Genomic DNA, 25536 nt, shown 5'->3' on the forward strand with positions numbered 1-25536 from the left:
TGACAAGCTAGCTGCGGTGGGCGCTGAGAGCTCCAGCTACTGGGAGTGGGGATACACGTGGGGCTGGACTAGAAGACCAGTAGCATCCCCTTCAGCCGGTGTGCCCAGGCCTGTTCTGGGCCTCGGGGTTACAGCAGCCAGCAAGGCCGGGGTGCTGTGTGCTGTGGAGGAAAGCAGAGCTGAATGAAGGGGGGAGGGGCTGTGTGGTTTACTTAGGGGGTGACCCTGGAGCAGAGGGAGGGAGCAAGCAGAGTGCGTGTCTGGAGGAGGAGGGATCCAGGCGGAGGGAGCAAGGAGGAGTGCCTTCCAACTGCAGGAGTGGTGTGGAGGCCAGGGGCTGAAGCGGAATGAAGGGCCGAAGTAGGAGGTGGAGGCAACCGTGCGGGGCCTTGGACCCCAATATAAGGGCTTTGGATTTTTCAATGAGCAGATGCATGCTTGTGTAGTAAAACAAGTGGTGTGACTTAGGATCCTAAAAGATTACTTTGCCAACACCAAGTGCTGGTGCAGGTGAAACTGGGTCACTTAATCATTGCTGGTTATAAAAAGGACTATAAAATGGACAGCTACTCTGGAAAACAGTTGCAGTTTCTTCTGAACTGAACGTACAATTACTCTGACCTGGCACGTGCACTCCTGGGTATTCATCCCAGAGAAAGAGAAACTTATGTTAACAAGAAAACCTATACACGGTGTATGCAGCAGCTTTATTCATAACAGCCCCAGATAGAAGCAGCTTAAATGTCCTTCAGCAGGTGAATGGTTAAGCTACTCAGCAATAAAAAGGAACAGAATCCAGATAGTGTGTGCAACAGCTTAGATGAATCTTGAGGAACTTATGCTAGTGAAAACCGCCAATCCCAGAAGGTTACATACTGGATGGTTCTGTTTATGTAATATTTTTGAAATGACACAGTTTTAGGAGTGGAGAATAGATGAGTGGCTGCTAGGGTGCTGGGTGGGGGGAAGGAGTGGAGGGAGTTGGGAGGGAGGTGGGTGTGGTTCTGAGAGCAGCTCAGGGGGTCCGCGGCGTGATGGCAGTGTTCCTTATCTTGACCGTGGTGGTGGATTCAGAAACTTACACATCTGATAAAATTGTGTAGAACAAAATACACACATCCACACAAGTGAGTAAAAGTAAAACTGAAAGTCTAAAGATCAGTGGATTGTGTCAGTGTCAGTGTTCTGCCTGTGACATTTTACTAGTTTTGCAGAATGTTACCATGGGGGGAAACTGGGTAAAGTGTACACTGGATTTCTTTCATTTCTTATAACTGCATGTAAATCTACAATTAACTCAATAAAGATTTCAGTTAACAAAAAAGGCCACCCTGGTGGACGGGGAGCAGGAGGGAAAGAGGCTGTGAAAATAAAGCTGATTTGAAGTAATCAAATCAGTGGGGAGGCTCCTGAAATGATCAAAGCTGGAGGTGCTGGCAGCTTGTGCCCAGACTCATATCGGCAGTGAGGTGGCAAGAAGTGGTCAGGTTCCTTCCGCCTGGGAAGAAGAGCTGTCAGGATTTGCAGACAGATTTTTTAAAAAATCGAGATTGTGATTTTTGTATCATAAAATTCATCATTTCAAAATGTACAATTTGGTGATTCTCAGTATATTCACAAGGTTCTGTAAGCATCACTACTGTCTAATTTCTGGAGCATTTCACCCCCCTGGAAAAGAAGCCTCCTCCCGATTAGCGGTCACGCCCCGTTTTCCCTTTCCCAGCCCCCGGCAACCGCTGATCTGTTTCTGTCTCTGGATTTGCCTGTTCTGGACATTTTTTACAGCCAGAATCACACAGCATGGGGGCTTTGGTGTGAGGCTTCGTTCACGGAGCATAACAGACTGGATTTTGACTTGCACCTTCGTTGCTGGTAGTTGTTACCGTCTTCAGTTAAATCACCAGAAGAAGGCGTTAACAGCCCTTTGCCGAAGACCGTGAGGTGGGAGATCTTGGGCCTTGGTTCCCCTAATCAGACAGTACTTTTATTTTAAAATTATGTACGAAATATAATTCCAAAATGACTTTTGGTGTCTCTTTCCTTCTTAGAAAATAATCTCTCTGACAGAGTCCTAATTTTCCAGGGACACTCTCACATTGGTGCTACACTTGGCAACAGTTAAGGAGCCGCTGGTGTGGAATCAGAAGACCTGGATCCCTGCCCAGCCACCTACTGCCTTGCTCCTGCAGGCAGGCAGTCTCTGGCTCTTGGTTCTGCTCCCTGGGGTGGGGTGGGGGCTGGGCACCGACTTGAAATGTGGACGTGAGAGGACATGTGAGGACGAACAGCCAGACGAGCACAAGATGAGTGATTGTTTTCCGTTCCTTGGGTAGTCCAGGGCCCAGCTTGCACAACCTCAACCTGGAATCAGATTTCTCATGTGTAATCTTAAAATAACAATTCTAAAAGCAAGAATTTAGATGACAGGGCCTGAATTCCCATGTTCAGAGTTAGTTCCTTGGTAAGCATGTTCATGTGATTGTAGTATGCTGTGGAGTCCTTGATTCTTGTATTTCCCTCCTTGCAAGTGCGTCTTTATGTATGGATTGCTTCTTTGCACAGTTAGAGGGGCTGACTGAGGTTTGTTTTCATTTTAAAGGTAGATTTAAAATGACTACGTTTACCAAAAACAGTTGAAGGGTCAGGACTGTTCTTACCCGGTTTGTGCAGCACTCACCCTGTTCAGCCAGTCCCTGCCCAGAAGGTTCCGTTTTCACATCGATCTCCAGACTTACTCTTTACGTAGAACAAGTCAGTCAGACATATCAGTTCATCAGTCTAATTAAACTCCACGGGAGAATGAGATCGTTGTAGTTTGCTTTAACTTCTGGGTTCGTGTATTGGACCAAATAAGATGAGAAGGCGGGATCTTAGGCAGGGACTGTGGAATGTGCAAGAACTGAGTCTGAAGATGCACGGCCAGAATGACTGTGCTGCCCTGCAGGTTTGCATGCTGACCAGGGATAGAGGCTGGAACGTATGTAGCCTGAGGCCAGATTGTACTGGGCCTGCACCAGGTGGGAGTGCTTGTTACTTTTGCTGATAAAACTACCTTGCTGCCCTGATAACCTCTCAGTGGGTGGCGCTGGAAGGATTGTTTTTTTCATTTACTGATATTTTTGCTTAATGTCTTTTTGTTGGGGTGTCTGAGGGTAAAGTCTGACCCTCACACTTTAAAATGTGGGTATGCTTCAGTGTGATAGAAGAGGAGATTTTATAAGATTTTGGTTACACTTGCCTGACTTTTTAAACTGGTATTTTAAAAATTTTTCCCTAGACGGAGGTACTGGGGACTGAACCCAGGACCTCATGCGTGCCAAGTGTGTGCTCGACCACTGAGCTGTACCCCTCAACCCCTAAACTAATATTTTTAGAGTTTGGCTGTGACGTAGTAAGATTTTGTAGTTCTTTAATGATAATATGTTAATTACACACTTTTAACCATGTTCGGAATAAAAGTGGATTTAAGAAAAAAAGGAGCAAAATCAAAGTATTTTGGTAGCCATCATGCTTCTCACTCAGAATAGGTACTTAGTAGTTATTTGAATTTTAATAGTAAGACTAGTAACTGTTGAAGACTGACTCTGTCAGCCTGAAGAATCTTATGATTTGGGGGTTATCTACTGAGTGTGGTTAAGTTTAAATATACTATGGCAGATTTTTTTTTCCCTCGAAAGTGTTTGGATTGCTGGAAAATGATTGTGGATGAATTAGGAAGAAAAATATAAAACATACGCTTTCTTCGTAGCTGATGGTGATAGGAAGCGCACAGCCCTCTTTCTGGCAGGAGGGTCGTGACAGTCAGGGTCCTCAGGAGCCTGCGGCACTGGTGTCTCGGCTGCAGCCAGAGAACCCAGGGCTGCGGCTCGGGCTCCGTGTGGTGCCTGGGTTCAAGCCTGTGGGGTTGCTCCACGATTTCTGTCCTTTTTAAGCTTTGCTGTTTCTACTTTTCTTTCCATCTCTTGGTTCTAGAAACTCATGTTTAAAGTAATTGTCATTTATCTTCTGAATCCTACTTGTAAGACTGACTCAAGAACTTTAGAGTTGGGGGAGGGTATAGCTCGGTAGAGCGTGTGCTTAGCATGCACGAGGTCTTGGGTTCAAGCCCCAGTACTGCCATTTGAAAAAAAAAAAGAACTTTGAGTCAGTGTCAATGTGTATTTAACCTGCCCTCCTAGAGAAAACACTTACTTATCCACTCCTTTGTTACCGGCCCACGAAACACCTCCCCAGTGTAGATGTGCTGAGTGCTGGTGGCAGAGGCACTGTACGGTCCTTCCTGTTTGTCCATCACCCCTCGGAAGGTAATTACAGGAACAGTTACTACCAAAGAGCGTGGTTGGGGCGATCAGGGCCTGGGGTAGTGTCCTGGGTGAGTAAGGCAGGCCTTCCCCCACCAGGAGCACAGAGGAGGAGCTGGACCCAAGCAGACAACGGAAGAAGGTGTTTTTATTTTACTGGGTGAGATCAGTGTTCTGTCTTTGACTTTTTGCTAGTTCATAAACTTCTGCTCAAGTCCTGGCATGGGGAACAGCACATGCAGGTCTTAATGAAATGAGGCAGCAGGTCTAGAGAGCTGTGTTGTCATTGTCATTGTCATTGTTAACTGTATTCCTTTCTTTTACTCCACACCTGAGGAGAGAGACAGTTCTTTTTAAAACTCACGTTTGTATTTCTTACTTCTTAAAAGATAGATGAGTGTTCCGTGGGCCTAGCCAGTTCTCCATCAGGCACATGGGTAACTTGTGTGCAGCCATTAACTTTTACTCTTTTTTGGTGCCCTGGTGGCTCTACTGGGAAATCTACACCTGGAAACCCTGCATGGTCATCTGTAACCACGGAAATGGTTGGCATGTTGACATTCTGCTTGTGTCAGCGCGTGGCGCTGTCTTACCAAGTCCAGGCAGCATTTTGTGCTTCGTACCTGCTGCGATAATGCAGCCTGAGGGGTCCTTGGGCGTCCCTCCCTCTCTGGCCCGTGGCAGCCCCCGGCACTCAGCACAGCAGTCTGTCTTCCGAGTGCAGGTGAGGCCTCAAAGTGCTCTCCAGGCTGTGCCCTGGGTGGCCATGACCAACTGGTCAGGACTGGCTCCTCAGAGACCCCTGGGTGCCACTCATACAGCTGAGCCCCTTCAGTCACAGTTGAAAAATGCAGACTCAGGGTGCAGGCACTTGCCGTGAATCACATGCCCACCACCTTTCGGGTTGGGAGGTGGAGGTTCTGCTTAGATTCTGAGTGCTGAGAATCTGAGGTCGTGAATGCTTCTACTCTGACCTCCATTAAGTTGTGAGGTCCACTTAGTTGAGTGTTTGTCGAACTTTTTCTGATCACCTCTCCCCTAGGAATCGGTGTAGAGCCCAATGTGAGAGGCTGCCTATGGAGGGACCACTGTCTACGTAGCTAGAAGTCTGGGTGTTTGAATTCAGTTCGCTTAAGGCCTTGGCAGATTTTCATTTTGGAAATCAAAGGGTAATGGATAAGTGAGTTGGTTTGCTTTCTAAAATGCTTAAAGTGGTCAGTGTTCTTTAATTTTCTCGATGGCTGTCTTAAATTAGGTAAACTCTAAGCTGCTGTAATGGAAACTCCTTAATGTGGCGGTTCAAAGAAGAGAGTATTTAAATTCTCACAGCACTTTCTCCTTCCTCCTTTAAATTGAGGTGTAATTTATACATAATGAAATGTGCCCTTGTTAGTGTACAGAGCTAAGTTTTGACAGATGCGTAAAGCTGTGTAACTCCTGCCACACTCAAGATTCAGAACAGCTCCATCACCTCCAGAGGCTTCCCCCCCACCCCATGCCCCTTTGTTGTCAGGCTCCCCTGGCCCCCAGCCTGGCCCTGGAAATGGCTGACCACTTTGCGTCCCTGCAGGACGTGGAGTGACCGGAACTGCGTGCAGCCTTGCGGCTGTGCGCTGAGGTCCGTCCGTGTGTGCGTCGATGGTTTGCTGCTTTTCACTGCCGGGCAGTGTTCCACTGTTTGGCTGTGGTGGTTTGTTTATCCACCCACCGGGTGCAGGATGTTTGGGTGTTTCATAGCGCTTTTGAAGTGGGTAACTTGGGGGGCAGGTGGGGGTCACTTGGGGTCCAGGTTCCTTCCATCCTGTTGCTCTGCAGCCTTCTATTGTCTTTATCTGTAGAATCAAAAACTGGGTGTTAGGGCTGTTTGTTCCAATTGGAGGGAACTGAAAGGGGAGATGCCCAGGGCAAGCCAGCCAGGCGGAAGCTCCTTCTGCTACTTCCCATCCCACTTCCTCTGAGAACGGAGTCACGTGTCTGTCCCTGGCTGCAGGGAGGCTTGGCAGTGGAACTTCCAGCTGGAGCCACGTGTCGAGAGAGGGAAGCCTGGCATTTTGATGGATGACTAGCAGTCTTCAGTGTGGCTTCTCAGGATAAGTCTCTCTCAGGAAAGTGGGAAACACGCAGCCACCAGTCCTCACGGGGTGAACTTCTACTGGGCAGTCGTCAGGCGCCCTTCCGCAAGCAGCTCTCATTCAGGCCCCACCTGTCCTTCCCTTGGGCCCCTGACTTTCCCCCTTGGAGGCTCTTCCTTGTCTGCTTTCTTCCCCGGACACATCTGAGGTGCCTTTTGGAGGGTGTGTCTTTATTGGATTTGCACAGTTGTAAGAGCCTGTTTCTTCAGATGTACTTTTTGGAGCCTGAAGGTAGCATTAGGGATAAATTAAATAGTCACTGGTGTTTGTACGTTAGTTTTCTTTCCCCCCTTAGGTAATAGAATGCTCTCAAAAACTTAACAGTCTTCTGGTTTCCGTGTTTCTAGTTAGTACAACGCACTGGTGACTTTCACACTCAAATTCTTTTCTGGATGCAGTTCTTAAGTTTGCTTTATTTTTGGCTTCCTCTTTGGATTGTCCCTTTCTCCCTTTTTTCTGTGGCTCCTTGAAGGCGTCTGGAGCTGTGGGTGTGGGCGGGGTGTGGGCAGCTTTAACATCTCCTGCCTTGTTTTTATTAAGCAGGTTTTTTTTTTAATTGAAGTATAGTTGATTTACAATGTTTCTGGCATACAGCAAAGTGATTCAGTTTTATGTGTGTCTGTGTGTGTGTGTGTGTGTATATATATATATTCTTTTTCAGATTCTTTTCCTTTATAGGTTATTACAAGATACTGAATATAGTTCCCTGTGCTGTACAGTAGGTCTTCGTTGTTTATTTTATATATAGTGGTATGTATCTCTTAATCCCAAATTCCAAATTTATCCCTCCCCCTCCCCTTTCCCTTTTGGTAACCGTAAGTTTGTTTTCTATGTCTGTGAGTCTGTTTCTGTTTTGTAGATAAGTTCATTTGTATCATTTTTAGATTCCACAAGTAAATCATATAATATGATATTTGTCTTTCTCTGTCTGACTTCACTTAGTATGATCATCTTGAGGTCCATCCATTTTGCTGCAAATGTCATTATTTCATTCTTTTTTATGGCTGAGTAGTATTCCACTGTGTACATACACCACATCTTCTTTATCCAGTCATCTGTTGATAGACATTTAGGTTGCTTCCATGTTCTTGGCTATTGTAAACAGTGCTGCTGTGAACATTGGGGTATGTGCATCCTTTTGAATTAGAGTTTTTTTCTTTTTCGGATATATGCCCAGGAGTGGGATTGCTGGATCATATCGTAAGTCTATTTTTAGTTTTTGAAAGAACTTCCATATTGGTTTCCATAGTGGCTGTACCAGTTTACATTCCCATCAACAGTGTAGGAGGGTTCCCTTTTCTCCACACCCTCTCCAGCATTTACTATTTGTAGACTTAAAAAAATTTTTTTTTAAATTGAAGTACAGCCAGTTTACAATGTTGTGTCAATTTCTGGTGTATTTATGGACTTTTTGGTGATGGCCGTTCTGACCGATGTGAGGTGGTACGTCATTGTAGTTTTGATTTACATCTCTCTAGTAATTAGTGATGTTGAGCGTCTTTTCATGTACCTGTTGTCCATCTGCATGTCTTCTTTGGAGAAATGTCTAGGTCTTCTGCCCATTTTTTGGTTGGCTTGTTTGTTTTTTTGATATTGAGCTGTATGAGCTGATTGTATATTTTGGGAATGAATCCTTTGTCAGTCACATTGTTTGCAAATATTTTCTCCTGTCCTGTAGGTTGTCTTTTCATCTTGTTTATGGTTTCCTTTGCTGTGCTAAAGCTTCTAAGTTTAATTAGGTCCTATTTGTTTATTTTTGCTTTTGTTTCCATTACTGTAGGAGATGGACTGAAACTTATGTCAGAGTGTCCTGCTTACGTTTTCCCCCAGGAGTCTTATGCTATCTGGTCTTGTGGTTAGGTCTTTAATCCCTTTTGCGCTTATGTGTGTGTATGGTGTTAGGGGAGGTTCTAATTTCATTCTTCCACAGGTGGCTGTCCAGCTTTCCCAGCACCACTTGTCGCAGAGGCTGTCTTTTCTCCATTGTGTGTTCTTGCCTCCTTTGTCACAGGTTAATTGACCAAGAGTGTGTGGGTTTATCTCTGAGCTCTCTATTCTGTTCCACTGACCTCTGTGTCTGCTTTGTGCCAGCACCATGCTGTTTTGATTACTGTAGCTTTGCAGTATAGTCTGAGGCCATGCCCTGACTTTTCTATGGAGCCGTGTTGTATAGGAAACCCTGGATTGGGCTCATCCCCACCTCCCTCGTCTTCCTGATCAGGCTGTTTATCTTCTGTCATTTGGCTAAGAAGTCTTGCTAGGAGGCTTTTGAGAAAGGCTCTGAGCATGGGGCCTATTTCTTGCTGTTTGGTGGTATAGAAGCAATAAGCTGTTGTCAGACAGTATTTTATACCTAATCGTGTGAGGTCCGTGTGGTGTGCTGACTGCTGTCAGTTAATGGGAACTGGGGGAGTGGATGCAGCTTGGCACACACGGTATGTGTGGTAGGATTGTGCCTCATTGAGTCACATGCGCCCTCGTCAGCGTCATCTTGGATGAGCACTGTTTGCACTGCAGTTTCTCCTTTCTAACGTGGAGAACCAGGTGCCTTCGCAACATCCCTTGACTTTTCTGCGGAGCCTTGCTGTGTGGGAACCCTGGGCCGAGCTCCTCCCTGCTTCCTTGGCCTCACCCCTGCCCTGCCCCCACACGGCGTGCGTGGTTTACTGCTGGGAGTCAAGAGATGCTACTGAATAGTGAATGCCACATAAAAATTAATGGAGTGAGTAACTCAACACAGGCTCACTTCCCTTCCTCTTTTTTTCCTTTCAGAAAGAAAGAACTCTCAGCCACCAAGAAAGACCGTGTGAATCACTGTCTGACCATATGTGAAAACATAGTGGCGCAGTCTCTCAGGTAACTGCACTTTTAACTTTGCAGTGAAAATAAAAACCTTGTGTATTTTCATTCTTAGTGGGCAATATTCTTCGTCTCCCTTCCCCATACTTCTGGCTGTATGTATCAAGGATACCCAGACACTGGAATGAGTAATGTTTCCTTTGTGTAATCTTACACAGAATAATTGTAACCATTATGTTTAATTAGCACTCCTGGTAACTGAAATCATTTACACGTCACCTTTTATTTGATATTTGTACATTATTGCAGTGTTTGGAACAATGCGGGCCTGTCCAGGAGCCTGTCCGGTCATCGTGGTCTTCTGTTGGCTTTTGTTTGGCACTCGGCTGCTTCTGTCTCTGCCAGGGTGCTCGCGCCCCCAGCGTGGCTTCTGCCTGCTCCTCGTGCCTCTGGGCGTCGCGGGCAGTTGACTGGGGGCCGGCCTCCCAGCTGGGCCTTTCTCCAGGGGTGATCACGGGCAGTTGACGAGGCCGGCCTCCCGGCTGGGCCTTTCTTGGGGTGACCCGGCATCACCTCTGGTGTGGCTTCTTTGCTAGCTCTCTTTACTCTCTTCGCTTTTGACTCTCTGTCTTCTGCCTGTTGTTTCTGGTGGCTGTGGACGGTAGATATTCAGTCCTGTTTCTGAAGGCCGAATAGGAGACGGATGTCCCTATGATTTCTGAATTCTGTTACTCAGATGGGCATGTGTGAAATACTTCTCCCTTGGCTTTTCTTTCCCTTGGAATAAATCATTCATGTTATTTTTCTACTGGAAGCTGGAAAGAGCTCTCTATAACCTGCTAGAAGAAGCTCTGAGAATTGTCGATGAAAATAATCAATAAATAATCTGTAATAGGAATAGAAAAAACTTTTATCTGAGCCAAACTGAGGACGATAGCCCGGAAGACAGCCTCTCAGATCACTCTGAGAAACTGCTCCGGGAAAGCAGGGTTTTCAGCACAGTTTTGTATCTTATCAGAACAAAGAACATCAAACAAGTCAGGGATACGTTCCTTCAAGGTTGCAAAACAAACAAACAAACAGATCTGCACATACAGAAGGGCTTTGGCACCTGTAAAGAGAGTCTTGTCATCAGAGGAGGACCAGCAGGGGTGTCCCAGGACGGGAGGCATTTAGTCTTTATTTTTAACACGGACATTCTTTACTTCTGGTCAGTGTGCCCTTTTCTTTAATGATGAAAGCAGACGTACAGTGTATGTTTGAGAGGCCACAGACAGGCTGTTGTAGTCAGCACCAAATTCAAGTTGACTTGTGTATAGGCCAGAATGACCTCCCCAGACCTCAATATGTGAACATTTCTTTTCTCAGAATAATAATCTTGATTTTAGTACTGGCAGAAACTTGGTGATTCACTTATTTTTGATGGCACCTTGCTTTTGTATTTTATACTTTCAAAGTGATTTCAGAATACTTCGTTTTAGATGAACTCATTCCTTTTGTGAGATACCGTGGGTGATTTTTGTTTCTATCTAATTTGTAGAAATGTTGTAGGAAGACAATGAAGTGACAGTGACAGATCTCTGTGCGCCACCACACTACTTCCCTCTAGATTTCTTTATCATAAAGTTGAATTCTGGCTAAATTAATCCATAAATTTAAAATGGTTGATCAGAATTCTAGTAGGGGTATTATTCAACTTACTTGTCTGCAAGAGTAAATACATAAATGTTGCAAAGAAAATCTGAAACCGTTAGTCATATGGTGAGACCCAGTATACGTGGCGTTAAAAGCAGGCGTCAAAGAAGATGCAGAGTAGGAAGCGGGAAAGTGTGTGTGTGTGAGTTTGTGGCAAAAGCAGTGTTTGTGCTGGTGTGGAAAAGGGGGGCTATTGCCTCAACCGTCTGTTTAGGTGAAGGAAAACTATGTCTCCTTCATATTGCAAACAAACAGAAATGCCAGGCTAATTTAAAAAATGAAGTCATTACTACAGAAAGAACATTTAATCTTAGGCTGTGGAATGCTAACAGTAAAAGGAAAACGTTTTATCTGGAGTATGGTTCAGAATGTCAAAATCCACTTTAAACTTAAAAGTACGTAAATTCAACTTGAGGAAATATGATACGCATATTGACCGCATGTATATCAAAGGCTTAATAGCTTCTAAAAGAGTGGTTGTAAGTCATGAAGAAAAAAGCCCATCATCCTAGTAGGGAAACAGGCAAAGGCCGCGAGGCGGTAATTGGGAAACGAACTGTGACTGGGCCAGGTAAACATGGCGGCTAGCACTGACTTTGTGCCTCCTTTGGAAAATGCTAGTATTTACTAGTAACCAGTGGACTGGGACTAAAACAAAAATATGAACTTTTTAAACCTGTCAAATTGACAAGCATTAAAAAATACTCAGGATTTTGTCAGAGGTGATACCACCTTTTAAAAGGCAGTTTGGCAAACTCTGTCTGTGTCAGACTTGGCCGTTTCCCGTCAGGAGCTTGTCGTTGGGAAGGTGTGATGCTGTCTGTGCAGTGCGCTTCATCCTGTTAGAAAATAAAAAGTAGTCTTAACAATTTACCCACAGGGGAACTGAAAAAAAAGTAAGATGGTTTATGAAGGATGCTTTATAGATATTTATATTTGTGACCAGGAAAGATACCAATAAGATGTTAAAAATTAGGTTAAAAAAAATCTTGAAAGTTTTTTGCTTCTGGCTAAGAAGGATTTACCTTCCTGCCTAAAACAATGGATAAAATTTATGTAACAATAGTTGTCAAGGCATCAGGCATCAGGCTCTTCTGGAAAAAGTGAAGACTAATGCAGTGAGCCGTATTTCCCCAGATTATTGCCTGGAGGGAGTTTCCAGCCAGGACCCGAGGAGGGGAACCCAGGAGAGCCCGGAGGGTGCTGAGAGGAGGAGACATAGCTGGTTGCCTCGGGAGGCAGGGTGGCCAGAGCCCGCTGGGGAGGCACCAGAGAGGAGAGACTGCAGGAGTGGCCCCTGGAGCCCTCCGAGCGCCCTCATTCAGGTCTTCCCAGGGGTGCTGCACACACTGAGCCAGGGCCGGGGTAGAATCACCTGAAGGAGTGGGAGGGAGCCAGTGCTGAGGCTCACACAGGGCAGGAAGAGCTCCTGTTCACAGCAGCCGGCGTGGACAGCCTCATCCTTCCCGAGGTGCGGAGCGAGCTCAGAGGGGTTTGCCTTCGCGACAGGGCGACGTCGCCCGAGACACAGATGTCATTCAGACCCTGCCTAGTAAAGCTTAAAAGCAACACCCAAGATGGTCATACTCCTCCGAAGTAACCTAGTTGCATTCCAGAGCAAAGTTCAAGAATATTTATAGGAATTCAGAAGGATATCGCACCCAACAAGACGGAAGTTACAAGGTCTGGCATCCAGTCAGAAATGGCCGAAGGCGCAGGAAAACGTGATCGGCGGAGAGAAAAGGCAGCTGAAGCTGACCCAGCGATCGCCCGGGTGGCAAAATTTGCACACGAAAACGTTAAAACAGTGACCACAACTGTATTTCATGTGTTCAGGAAGCTGGAGAAAGGAGTGAATGTGTTAAGTAGGGACAAGACATGAGAAAGTCCTAAAGCGACCAAAAGTGAGAGTGCCGGCACCGGAGGTCCGCGCGGCGACGTCTGCCGGGAGGGCCAGGCCCCGGAGCTCGGTCAGCCGTGTAAAAGCTCTCTCAGAAACACAGGTGGAGTAAAGACTCTTCCAGACACGCAAGAGCTGAGGTAATTGATGTCCAGCAGGCGACCGCTATGGAAGTAGTAAAGTGTTTCAGGTGGACTTTCTGGGTCTACACAGAGGACTGACAACAGCGGAAATGGTAAAGCTAGTGGGTAAATAAGAGGCTTTCCCTCTTACTTTCAATCTTTTAAAAATTTAGTTGATTGTTTACAGCAAAAATAGCTATATTAGGGGTTTATTGCACGTAGGAGTACAATGCATGCCATGGCACAGTAGCATGCGGCCGGAACAGCCGAAGTGGAGGCGCAGGTGACCCTTGCACTACACGGAGTGGGTCCATTTATACATGGATTTTTCTTCAAAAGATACTGCAGTGCTACCCAGTGCACGGTTGATTGAGTCTGGACTGGGACCGGTGGATACCAGGGACCAACTATAAGCTATACGTGAATTTTCGACTTTGCAGAGGGTTGACGTTCCTAACCCCTGCGTTCAAGGCTCGGCTGTGCATTTGTGGTTGGCAGAGTGATGTCCCCTCCCTGCCGAGATACAGGTCCTAATCCCTGGAGGCCTGTGTGGACATTACCTTGTAAGGGAAAGGGGTCTTTACAGATGTGATTAAGTTAAGGATCTTGAGATGGAGAGATTATCCTGGGTTGTCCAGGTGGACCTTACATGCAGTCATGTGTATACTTACAACGAGGAGGCAGAGGGGACTTTCACACAGACGAGGTGCTGTGAAGATGGAGCAAAGACAGAGCTTAAGATGCCGGCCCGGTAGACCAGAGTGATGCAGCCAGGAGCGGCTGGCAGGGAAGCTGGAAGAGGACAGGAGCCGTTCTCCCTTAGCATCCCGATGGGAGCACAGCACCCCGGAACCCTGACTGCAGCTCGGTGATCCGCACCTTGGACATCTGGCCTCCAGAACTGAGAGGATGGGTTTCTGTGGTTTGAGCCCCTCAGTTTCCAGTAGTTTGTTCCAGCAGCTGCAGGAAACCTGTCCCAGTGCTGCTGTTAGCCTCTTGTCTATGTGTGAGGTGGGGTACTGTCACCGAGCAGCTTGTGACAGATCAGGGACATGCACTCTAGATTGTAAAGCAGCAATTGAAAACACAACCAAAAGGTATAGCTAATAAACTAAAAAAGGAGATAAAACGGAATCATAGCAATCAGTACTCAGCCCCAAAGAAGGCAGGAAGAGGGAGAAAGGCATGTAAAGAGCACGTGGGACAGACAGCACAGTGGTGTACTTAAACCTGGTTATGTCAGTGATGTCATTATGTGTAAAAGCTTGTCAGGTCGGATGGAAAGCGAGACCCAGACATGCCGCCTGCAGGACACTCATTAAATTAAATATAAGGTCACACAGGTTCACAGCAAAGAATGGCAGGAGGTTCAGCGCGCTGACACTGATCGAATGGAAGCCAGGCTGGTTATATTGCAGGTGAAGCGGGTGCGTAACCCCAGGCTGCTGCCGGGACCAGGATGGTTGTTTCCTAGTAACAAAGGCATCAGTTCGTCAGGTGGGCTGGACCTCATCTGGCCCAGGTGCTGACGGACTTACGCACAGAGCTTCAAAAATGCACGAAGCACAGCCTGACAGAGTGCAAGGAAAAGCAGACAGACAGAGTTACGGGCAGATATTTCAGTGGCTGCTCTCAGAAATCCTTAAAATTTGGATCTAGAAGGCTTGAAAAACCACTACCCACCTGTGTGTGCTAATTGACCTTTTGTAGAGACCCCATGCAGGACAGCAGAAGACATTCTTCCCACGTGCTCCCAGGACGCTTGCCAAGAAGGGCCGCACGCTGGGCCATAAGACGGCTCTCTAGGGTAAGAGGACTGAAATGCGGTGGCTCTCTGACCTCAGTGTAATTGGAATCTGTTACAGAAAGGTTGTCTGGAAAAGCCCCAAATATGTGGAAAACAAATAACACATTTCCACGTGGCCCGTGGGCCAGAGAAGAAGTCAAAAGGGAAATTTGAAAGTATTTTGAATTGATTGAAAATAAAAACTAAGGATTTTAGAACTTGCAGTATGCTGCTGCCGGATGTTAAAGGGACATTTATAGCACAGAATGCCTGGTAAAGGTAAAGAAAGGCGTCAGGCAGCAACGTGGCTTTCACCTTAGGAAACTCGAAGAGCAGGTGAAGCCCAAATTTAGCAGGAGAACAGACATGGTAAGAACAAATGTCAGAATTAAAAACCGAGAAGCACGTAGACAACCAGTAAAGCCAGAAGGGGGTTCTTTGAGAATGTCAGTAAAATTAGCAAGACTGATCGGGAAGGAGTGAGGCCACAGGTTCCCGGTGTCTGGAATGAGGGGACGGCGTCAGCCCAGGCGCCACAGGCGCTCAGGACTGTCAGGCAGAGTTACAAGCTGTGCCGGTGAATTCACTCTCGATCAAGGATCTTGAAACACAAACTTCTAAAGCTCTCTCAAGAGGAAACAGATAATCTAAGTAGCCCTGTATCTGGTTTATTAAAATCAAGTTTAAAAATTGATATACGGTGTAGTGATTGGAGAGCTCTTAAGCATGGTTAGGAATGGTGTGTAAACGCACTTTTTCCTTTTTGAAAAGTGAGAGATGATTGGCATGTAAGACCGGGAGTCTGAGGTGCGCACGCGGGTGAGATGTGTTTACACAGTGCGATGTGGGTTCGCCGCAGTGTTAGCTGACACCTTAATCACGGAGCGTCATTACCGTTTCTGTTTTTGTGTTGAGACCAGTTAAGATCTAGTCTCTTAGCAACTTTGACGTTTAAAACACAGTAGTATTGACTGTAATCACTAAACTGTGCATTGGGTCTCCAGAATTTATTTATCTCCTAGTTGCAAGGGAGCCTTTTTTAACTGTGAATTTTATGAAATCCATGTACAAATAAAATATTTCTGATGAAAATTTTGTGTCAGAATTGAGATGTGCTGTAAGAAAGATTGTTGTCTTGTGTATCACAGTAATTTCTTCATATTGATTACATGTTGAAGTAGTAGCAATACTGGACATACTGGATTAAATGAAACATGATACTGATTCTACCTGCTCTTACTGTTGTGTCTTTTGGAGAGTGTGAAACTGCACACAGAGCGCCCGTCCCCCTGCACGGGCGCCCCGCTGGGAGAGCTGCGCGCGCTGGGCCGGCCCCCGGGGCCCTCTCCCCGGCTGTTCGTCCAGAGCTTGCTCCGCAGAGATGAGTCTGACGTGTTGCGGGGAGGCCCGTCGCGTTTCTTGCTCTTGTTTGTGTGCTGGTCATCGCTGATGTGGTCCTTCGCTTTCTCTTAGGCTGCAGGGCGAGGCCTCCCTTTCAGAGGACTCGAGTTAGATCATGGAGCTGCGCTCTGGTTCGGATGTTTCAGAACAGCAGCCCTTTCAGGATTGCTGTGTTACCGCCTGGCCGCGCTTCACCGCGCTGCGAAGTCAGTTCCATGCGCACAGCGTGTGTCTTCCTCGGCTGTGCTGAGCCAGTTTGGACACAGCTCCCTGAACAGTCTCTCTCAGTTAAACTTGTAAAAGCCATTTACTAACATCGCACAGGTTCCAGCTGAGACTGAAACAAAACAGCCTCACCACGATGGTGTCGAGTCCGCAGTGATGCGGGGTTACACTTTGGAGAGCACTGAAAGCGAAGATTAAGAAGGAGTAAAAGGGTTATAATGCTACACCGAATTTCCAGATTCCAGGAATATTATAAGTAAAAGTAACTTGTTGGCAGAGGGCAGATGCCTATCTGGAGTTTTAAGTATCTGAAGCCATGTCTTTTTTTTCCTGTCTTTTTAAAAATTGAGTTAAAATACTCACAAAGCAGTGTCTTTTAAGACTTTTTAACTAAAACAAAATGAGATTGCCTTGCAAGTACAACCTCTTTCTCTAAAAAAATTAAAATATTTTAGAATAGTCTCAGATCTACAGAAAAATTGCAATAGTATAGAGTGTTCCCGTAAACCCCACATGCAGTTACCTGGTTATTAGCACTTCCGTTACTCTGGCACGTTTCACAGTTGATGAATCAATATCCGTATGCCGCTAGCCTTGACTTTTAATGTCTTGTCCTTTTTCTGTTCCTGTTCCATAATCCCATGTAGGACTCCAGGTACCTCACTACCTCTTATCATCATGTCTTCTTAGGTTCCTTTTGTCTGACACAGTCTCTCCTTTTTTTACTTAGAAATTCTCCTGAGTTTCAGAAACTTCTGGGCATCGCCATGGAACTTTTTCTGCTGTGCAGCGATGACGCTGAGTCAGATGTTAGGATGGTGGCTGACGAATGCCTCAACAAGGTCATAAAGGTAAGAGCCTCGTGGATGGCGTTCTCCGAGCTGTGACCATTGCAGGCCAAGAGAAGAAAGCAGAATTTAGCCTTCCTTTGTTTTGAGTGGCCGAGTCCCTTGGACGTCTGCTCTTGTTTCAGTTATGGTGTGTGGTTTGGGTGCGCTCTGACGTCTGCGGTGAGCTTGCTGCCGCTACTGAACCAGAAGGAACTGTGTTTGCCCTTATTCTGCGTGGGACATTGGCCAGGGGTGGGCACTGATGATGCCCACTGGGTGCCGTTGGGGAAAGCATCACTTTGTTTGGGTGTAGTGCAGCGAAACCCAAGGCCCTGAGGAGGCAGGGGACAGGGCGTGGAATCTGCCTGTGGTGTCACTCTCCTGCATCTGCCTAGACCTGGGTCAGGGGTGCTGTTTGCAGGTAAAGGTGTTCCTCTGCAGGAGCGTAGCTGGAGTAGCGCGACCTGAGTGGGAGGTAGGAGTTCCCAGGAAGGGTTGATGAAGCCACCTGGGGGTGGGGGACACCTGTCCTCCCCTCTTACCCTGTCCTGATGAGGAGTTTGTACTCGAGGTCACCGCAGCTCTAATCCACCCTTCTCTTTTTCTGTTTTCTGCTGCCGTTGAAGATAAAATCCTCCCATAATTTTTAATGTATTGGGAAACTGTTCTTTTTTTCACTCTGCCCTCCTCGTAGTTCATGTCCCCAGCCGCCCTGGCCACCTCCTTCTGGGGCCCCTTTGCGTTTGCGAATGAGCTTCTTGAATTTGGTGTCCAAGAGCAGGTAGCGGCCCCGCTGTAGGGCGGCTGGCGCCGAGGAGGCTTCTCCAGAGACGGGTTCTTGATGATTGTTGAGGAGAAAATGTACCTTGTTACCTTCTCTGCAGGGCTCCTTGTTTATTGGGCCTTCCCAGTTTTTACTGTTTTCCCCTGTCTTGAGTTCTTCCTATGAAATTTAAGTAAGACCGCATCTTTTCCTTTTCCTTGAAGGCTCTCTTCCTTGTAATACTTGGCCAGATGAACCAAGAGCTCCAGCCTAACTATTTGCTTTTTGTTAGGGTCTTGAAAAACAGCAGTGCTCTTTGGAGCCTCCCCCGGGCCTTGCACTTCATGCTCCCGCTTGGCTCCCGCCTCCCACGGGGATGAAGGGACCGGGGCCCTTTAACCTTCTCTCCATGCCAGGTGGTCGGCGCTGACGCTCGCCTGTGCTGGGCCCCACAGCACACTGCAGGTGGACTTTCTCAGTTACACTTGCTTCTCTCCAGGCCTCAGTATCTTTGCAGCTTTTATTATTTCCACTGGCAGGAGCAGGCTAGGCTTTTCCTGATGTTTCAGTTTTTACACTGTGATCCTTAGAGTCAGGAAACCTGAAGAGGGCATGGTAGGAGCAGACGAGGAAGGCCGAGAACAGAACAACCCTAACAGAAAGCAGTTGTTTTGCATGGAGACAGTCCTCTGCGAAGAGACCTGCTTCCGGGAGCTGCTGGACAGAGTGGCTTGCTGTGTGTGTCTGGGGTCGTGGGCCATGGCCCTAGGCCATAGCTTTGGGCCCTGGTTCTCTCCTGGCCATCTGCCTGCGCCCTTCCCACGTCCTCTGCTTTGTTTCTAGTCTCCTCGTGCAGAGGTCCCGGCTCCCCGTCTTGCCCCTGAATGTAAGACAAGGTCTGCATCTCTGAACCTCTTCTTTCTGCTTAAAGTTGGGCATAACGAGATTTGGCTTTGCTCAGATGTCTGCTTCCTCAGACGTGCTTGTCTCTGGGGTCCGCAGGCTGGGAGCGGGACAAGGGTCTGGCTTGGTGTGCCCTTTTGCCATGGCAGAGGCAGGAGGGCCTGGAGAGTGTGGATGGCCCCAGGCCCTGTGTCAGGGGTGGGCAGGAACGCAGGAACGGGTGCTTAGGAGTCAGGTCCTGGACTTCTGTCTTCCGTTTTGGTTTTTGTTTTGGTTTTTTTCTTTGAGTTTGTTACATGCTTATGGTGAGGACCAGACTCTGTGGGGCAAGAAAATGGGGCACATTTGGCTTTTCATTTACATAGGAGAATACACTGGGGATCTGATTCAGCCTGACAGTGTGCACCTGCCTTCAGATAACGTACAGTCTCAGGTGGGGAAGCGCGTTTATACAGAAGTAACTCAGTACGTGGAATAAGTCCTAAGGTCAGAGAAGTAGTTGCCAGCTCCTCATGGCGGTCAGGGGGCGGAGGTGATTTCTGTCTGGGAGGCAGGGCAGACTTCCTGGCTGATGAGTGAGCGGACTCAGGACCTTCCTGACCGTGGCAGGCTCAGAGGAGGGTGACCCCTGTGAGCGCTGCAGAGAATGGGAAGTACTAGGGTCAGTTCGGGGGTTTGTCTTGACTTGGTAGAGAATGAAGAACATGAAGATGTCTTGAAGATCTTTAATGTGTCAGAGGAGTGCTTTGTGTGGAAGAGTTGCCTGGGGATGACGTGTGGCCTGGCTTGGCGTGGAGAGAGACCCTTGCACCCAGAATCCCATCAGGGAGGCCGAGGAGTCCAGGGGAGAGAAAGTGCGGTCTTGAGCTAGGACGGTGGCGTGAGAGTGCGAGTGGGGGCAGACGGGCTGTTCCGGGCTGCACTCGGCCGCTGTGCGTGTCCGCTCGGTGTGGATGTGGGGTCGGGAGCAGGGAGGGCCCAGGTGGCTTGTCACCGTCACGCTGCCCTGTGCTGCTGTCAGGGGTCTGAGGGTTAGTTTTCTTTTGTAATAAAATAAGCTTGATATATTAGTTTATAAAGCACATATGAAATGAAACAAAACTTTGATATACCTTCTGGTTTTGTTGGCAAGGTAGTGTTTTAATATATGTGTGTCCACTTTGGTGTGCTTATTTAAGGAATTTTAACACAAACTGAAACAGCAGATTTAAGATTTAAACATTTCTGTGATATCGTTACACTTCAGAACCTCCCAAAACATCACCCTGTTTTGACTTTCAAGCTTGCTGAGCCTTCTTGAGTATTCCTGAGAGCAGCTCGGTTTGTAAGCATCATGTAAAAGGAAGAGGGCTTTCCGACGGTGACTTGGTCACGTCTTCCCTCTCTTCTTGGTGGACAGGCCATTGGCAACACAGTTTTAAAAGAGAGGTTCCCATGGGTGGGAGTGGGGCACAGAAATCTTTCCTTCCGTTTTAAGAAGCTGTCTCTAACGTGGACTTTGTGCTGCTGGTGGTGGTTACCATCAGCCATTCTTACTGGGTTGAGGTTGGCCGTGGAGCCATTTTTTGATTCGTCCTGTAAGCCAGTAGAAGGGGCAAGAAATGTGCTTTGAGGAGCCTAAGGCTCCAGCAGGCTCAGAGCATCGCCGGGTCCGTGGGCCTGGGACACCCTTGTGTCTGGGGAAGAGCAGACCTTCGGAGAGGATGTGGGATTCTGCTTTGAGAGCTGTGTCCCCATGCCAGAGCCAGGGGCCCTGAACCTGGAGATCTGTCCCTGCCCTGCCGGCTCCGCAGATTCCAGGGCATTGCTCATGCTGGATCATACAACAGAATGTGCTTTAATTGACTATAAGGGCTTGAGAATGAATTTGAACTACTGTTTAATTTTGATATTATGTAGTATTTGATTGTAATAAAAGTTACATTTTTTTTCCTTCCATTTTTACAATTCAAGTGAACGTATTTAGTCTGTTTTGTAACTTTCTTTAATTATATGCTTCTTTCTTAGTGAATAGGTTCTCAGTTTAGTTGTCAGTATATTCTACTTTGCCCCCAGATTGAAGTTTTGGTTGCCTTTTGGCTTTAGAACTGCTAATGGAATGTGCCTTCACGGACAGATCTCTTGTGTTTGGTTGCAGGCTTTGATGGATTCTAATCTCCCAAGGTTACAGTTAGAACTCTACAAGGAAATTAAAAAGGTAGGCTTTTGTTTTCCATTACTGAGAGAATGCTGCTGTTTTCACTGTATTGAGCAGTACATGTGACAGTTTATCTTTTATTTAATAAGTAAAAATTTTGGAAGGAATTAAGTGCTGTTTGGTAAAGTAGTCTTTATTGTCTTAATCTCTTCAAAAGGTTACTCTTCATTATTTATTAGAAGAGATGGGAATTGAAAATGGTAATTTAAAAAAATCTTTATAATTGCAGCCCATTAGACTTTAAAATTTCAAAAGTACTTACACATTTAAGTGGCCTTTTCTTTAAAAAAAGAGATGAACAGTGAAAAGAGAAGGTTTTTTTGTTTGTTTGTTTGAAGTTCTCTTGGTGACTAGTGTCCTGTGTCTCGTAAAAGTAACACACGCTCATTAAATCCGCCAGAATGGAGCTCCTCGGAGCCTGCGCGCTGCCCTGTGGAGGTTCGCTGAGCTGGCTCACCTGGTTCGCCCTCAGAAATGCAGGTGAGTTGTACGCCCCGGATTGTTACTGTTATTTACATCTTGGCTCAGTTGTCATTTCTTTAAAGATTTTCGCTGTCTACTCTGTCCAGGTGTAGTCGAGGTTGTCTTGTTACTTTTCTTCCGTAGCACCTGTCGCTCTCAGAGAGACCCTTGCACACTTTATCAGCGTGCTTGTCATTTCCTGTCCCACCCTCCCTGGAGAGGCTACAGACAGCGGGGTCTTCCCTGTCTGGGCCCTGCTGCAGCCCAGCGCTGATAATGGGGTCTGCGTGCGGTAGTTGCTGAAAAGATCCTTGTCAAATGGTTCGCAGGTTGAGCACCAGACTCGCTGTTGCTTATTGTAGGAATTATAGAAAAACACGCTTTTGTCTGTTACACATGTTAAAAGTATGGATGTTCAGCTGTTACTAAAGTTTTGATTGAATGAAAAAAGTTGTATCTTAATGGACTGGAAAACAAAAGAAGGACCACAGTTTTCAGCCACTTCCTTCAGTCCTTCACCAGCAAGACATTCCGATGTCCTTGGACACTTGGCTTTACCTGCTGATGGGGCTGGTGGAGTGGCAGGAACCCTCTCTTTTAATATGAAAAATGGTTTATTTCACTGACCCTGAGTGTAGTAGGAATCTTATGTGATTGTAGGGGTACAGCCACTAAGGAAATGTCTTCCTGTGTAACCTTTTACTGTCCTTATTTTGAGAAATCGATTGTATTTCTGAAGCCACACGTCCCGGGTTCTCCACCTGGAAGCTGAAGTGCCCTTAAAGTGCGTGACTGGGTTGCGCCATTCCCTTATTTAAGCTCTGCTCGTGTCCCGGAGCTGCTGGGACAGTCCGGGCTCCTCGCGAGGCCCAGGGAGGCCTCGCCCTGGGCTGTCACCCCGGGCGCCGCCTAGGCCCACCGGCCTGGCTTCACTTCTTCAGAGAAGCCGGGGGGGGGGGGGGGGTCCTTGGCCTGGTGTCGCGACTGTAACTATTTTTTAAACATTTTATTTGTTTCTTTCCAGCAAGGACGCTTCTGCCTGTAAAAGCTGTTTTTCCCTAACGGGTACTAAGCTAGCTACTTGCGTTTCTCACTAAAGCTGCCGTGGAAGGGTAACCTGTGCCCCTGTCCCCGTGCAGGCCCTACTTGGTGAACCTTCTGCCTTGCCTGGCTCGAGCGAGCAAGAGGCCCGAGGAGTCTGTTCAGGAGACCTTGGCTGCCGCTGTGCCTAAAATTATGGCTTCTTTTGGCAATTTTGCCAACGACAGTGAAATTAAGGTAGGGTTATTGCCTCAAGTCACAAGCGTGTGGCCGCGCCCTGGGGGAGCTAAGGCTCTTCTGCGGCAGTCCCTGGGAGCGCTTCGTGGGTCAGGCTGTGCTTCATCCTTCGGGATAAGGTCTTTCGGTTCCCCGGAGGCGCACTAAGGCCTTTTCCACTTCTGCGTTTTAATTGCGGGGTGAAGAGTTGAGCAGAGAGATGGTTTATGGTTTATACCGGCTGAACCAAAAGGCGTTTTTCCCGAGCAGATTGGTCACTGGACTGACCCTTAGCCTCGCTGAGGAAGGGCGACTGTCCCTGGCCCGCAGGCGGGAGGGGAGGACGCTCACAGGTGATGTCCTTGTGGGCGCGAGTGCCCTGCAGCCGTCGGGTCCACTTGACTGCCAGCAGCCTTCCAGCCTGCTTCAGTGTGTGTTTACAATGTCTGGAAATCGTGCCCCTGTCACCTTGTCTGAGGGTTACATACAGATCCTTGATCTCCTCCTTTTCGTGGGGTCAGGCCTGGGCTAATGTTCCTTTTGGTGTTTCCCTCCACATTTCCAAGTAACATGCTTATACTGCTGGTTTTGGATTTTTAAATTTTTCGCTACAGAAAAGGTGAATGTGTCTCTAAGCCTTCTCCCGTCTTTTTACCACCTTTATATCGGTGTGCGTGTGTGTGCGTTGTGGTGCCTAAGCGAGGTGTGTCTGTGCTGTGGGCATGTTTCTTCACACAGCTTTCAGGTATTTCTGGAGTCAGTGATTGCCTCTTGTTCATTTCCTTATTATTCTTTGACGGCTTCCATCTCTTCGCACCGTCCACCAGCACTGTACGTGTGTTGAAGTACAGTGGTGCTCGTGGTGGACAATTTATTGGACCCTTTCCTCCTCTGGAGTCCGTCTTGGGCTCTCCAGCTGCTCCACCCTGGTCCGTGTGCCCCTTGGGTCTGTCGCACGGCTGTGTCTTGGCGCCCCTGTCGGGTGCCTGCCTCCTGGGTGCGCGTTCTCATCCCGGGCTTGCTCCTGGGGAGCGGCTTTCTGAGAAGGGACGCATGGGAAGCACGTCATTTGAGGTTTTGCGTTCGTGGCAGCACCTCGTTCCTCCTCCTCTCTCGGCTGGGCGCAGGGCGCTGGGGTGGGAACCGTCTTCCCTGGGGAATGTGAAGTCTTTGCCCAAGCTCTGCGCGTGCCCTCCTCTGGAGGGTTTCGTTGTTCTGTGCAGGGGGGAGCGCTGCGGGCTCGGGAGGCCTTGTGATCTGGAACCTTCCGGCCCCCACTCAGGGAAGTGTCCTTATGTCTCTTTCTTTGACAGTCCCCACCTTACTTTCTCTGTGCTCTCTTTCTGAAATTGGTTACTTGTGTGTATTTTATCTTCCACTTTATTTCCTTTTTCCTTTTCTTTTTTCTGTACTTTCTAGGAGACGTCTACCTCCAGCCCTTCTGTCGAGTTTTTGTTCCTGCCATGTGTTTGTAAGTTCTAAGAACGTGTTCCTGGTTCAGAATGTTCATGCTTTCTGACACCTTCTTGTTTCCTGAGTGCACTCTCATCTTTCTGAGTTGCTGATGGCAGTTCTCCTGGCAGCCTCCTTTGACCTCTGCGTTGTGTGTTTCTTCTGACCTCCTCGTTCTGTCCCCTGCCCTCCTGTTTTATGTCAGCGAGTATCCACACACATGTGAGTAAGACCCTAAAAAGCTTATTGGAAGCAAGTATGTGGCAGGGTCCGTCCCCTGACCGACTTCCCAAGGCAGTGGATGGTGAGCCTGCTTTCGGGGGGGGGGGCGGTCTTTAAATGCCAGTGTCAGGAAATCTTGTCCTCTTGGGCCGGTCATGATCCTGAGAGAAAAATTCCTCCTTCTCCTGCTCGGAGGCAGGGGCCCAGCCGCGTTTGTCCTGGGGCCCTTGGACGGAGGGGCTAACAGCCTCACTGGTCAGACTTTTTCTTAATTTCTGTTTTCTGTTATGCCTCGTGTCTGTCCTCAGCTGTGCCAGCAGTCTCTGGACATCCCTGAGCTCCACTGCAGATGGAGAAGCAAAGGCCACGTGCCCAGCTGCCTGGACAGGAGAGGGGCTGGGCTGAGCGGCTGACAGTCTGCACGGGGAGCTGTTAGACCGGCAGCTGCCCCGGCCCCACGCCCACCCCACTCGCAGGTGTCTCTGGTGCTCCCAGGCCTGAGCGTTCTTGGAGTTCTGTGCCTTGAGTGAGCTTGCCTTGGTTGGTGCTTCAGTCCTCCCCAGCTCCCAAAAGGGCTTCTTCCTGGGGACCGAGGGTCAGTCAGTCACCACCTGTTTACTTTCTAGCTTCCAAAATTTGCTGACTGCTCTAGTCTGCTTTGTCCCTGTTGTGTTCTTTTGTCCTAGTAAGTTTATGCTTTTAAGAACGTATGCCCACGACTCTCATCAGGTGTCTGGGCGGCAGAGGGTCGGTCACATGTCTAATCCAGCGCGTTTGGTCAGAAGTCTCCTGACAGGGGCCCTGGTGTCTTCTCATTCTCACAATTACCTGTTAAGTAAACTCGAGCCTTTTATTGTACTGATGTGCACCGTACATACAAGACAGCACACAAGCCCTAAGTGTCCCCCTGCAGCCCCCACCCGGGTCTACAAATACAGTGTGGCTGGCACCCTGGAGCCGCCTCCACGCTGTCTCCCATCCCTGCTCCCTCCCTCCTCCCCAGAGGTGGTCACTGAGCTGGCTTTTTAATGCCAGAGTCTGTTTAAGTTGTAAGTATGTAGCGTATTCCTTCTTTCTGGTTTCTTTCCC

The 25536-nt window shown here is 47.7% G+C and overlaps 1 protein-coding gene across 1 annotated transcript in view; it reads left to right on the plus strand.

Annotated features, from left to right (window-relative positions):
- The window catches only part of HTT (huntingtin), a 123437-nt gene that overhangs the window by 5902 nt on the left and 91999 nt on the right, over positions 1–25536 (plus strand). The window contains 5 exon segments of the mRNA XM_032493076.1: positions 9206–9289; positions 17092–17212; positions 20995–21054; positions 21455–21534; positions 22656–22794. Coding sequence (XP_032348967.1) covers positions 9206–9289; positions 17092–17212; positions 20995–21054; positions 21455–21534; positions 22656–22794 — 484 coding nt within the window.

The sequence above is a fragment of the Camelus ferus genome, chromosome 2, assembly GCF_009834535.1.
Source record: "Camelus ferus isolate YT-003-E chromosome 2, BCGSAC_Cfer_1.0, whole genome shotgun sequence".
Lineage (NCBI taxonomy): Eukaryota > Metazoa > Chordata > Mammalia > Artiodactyla > Camelidae > Camelus > Camelus ferus.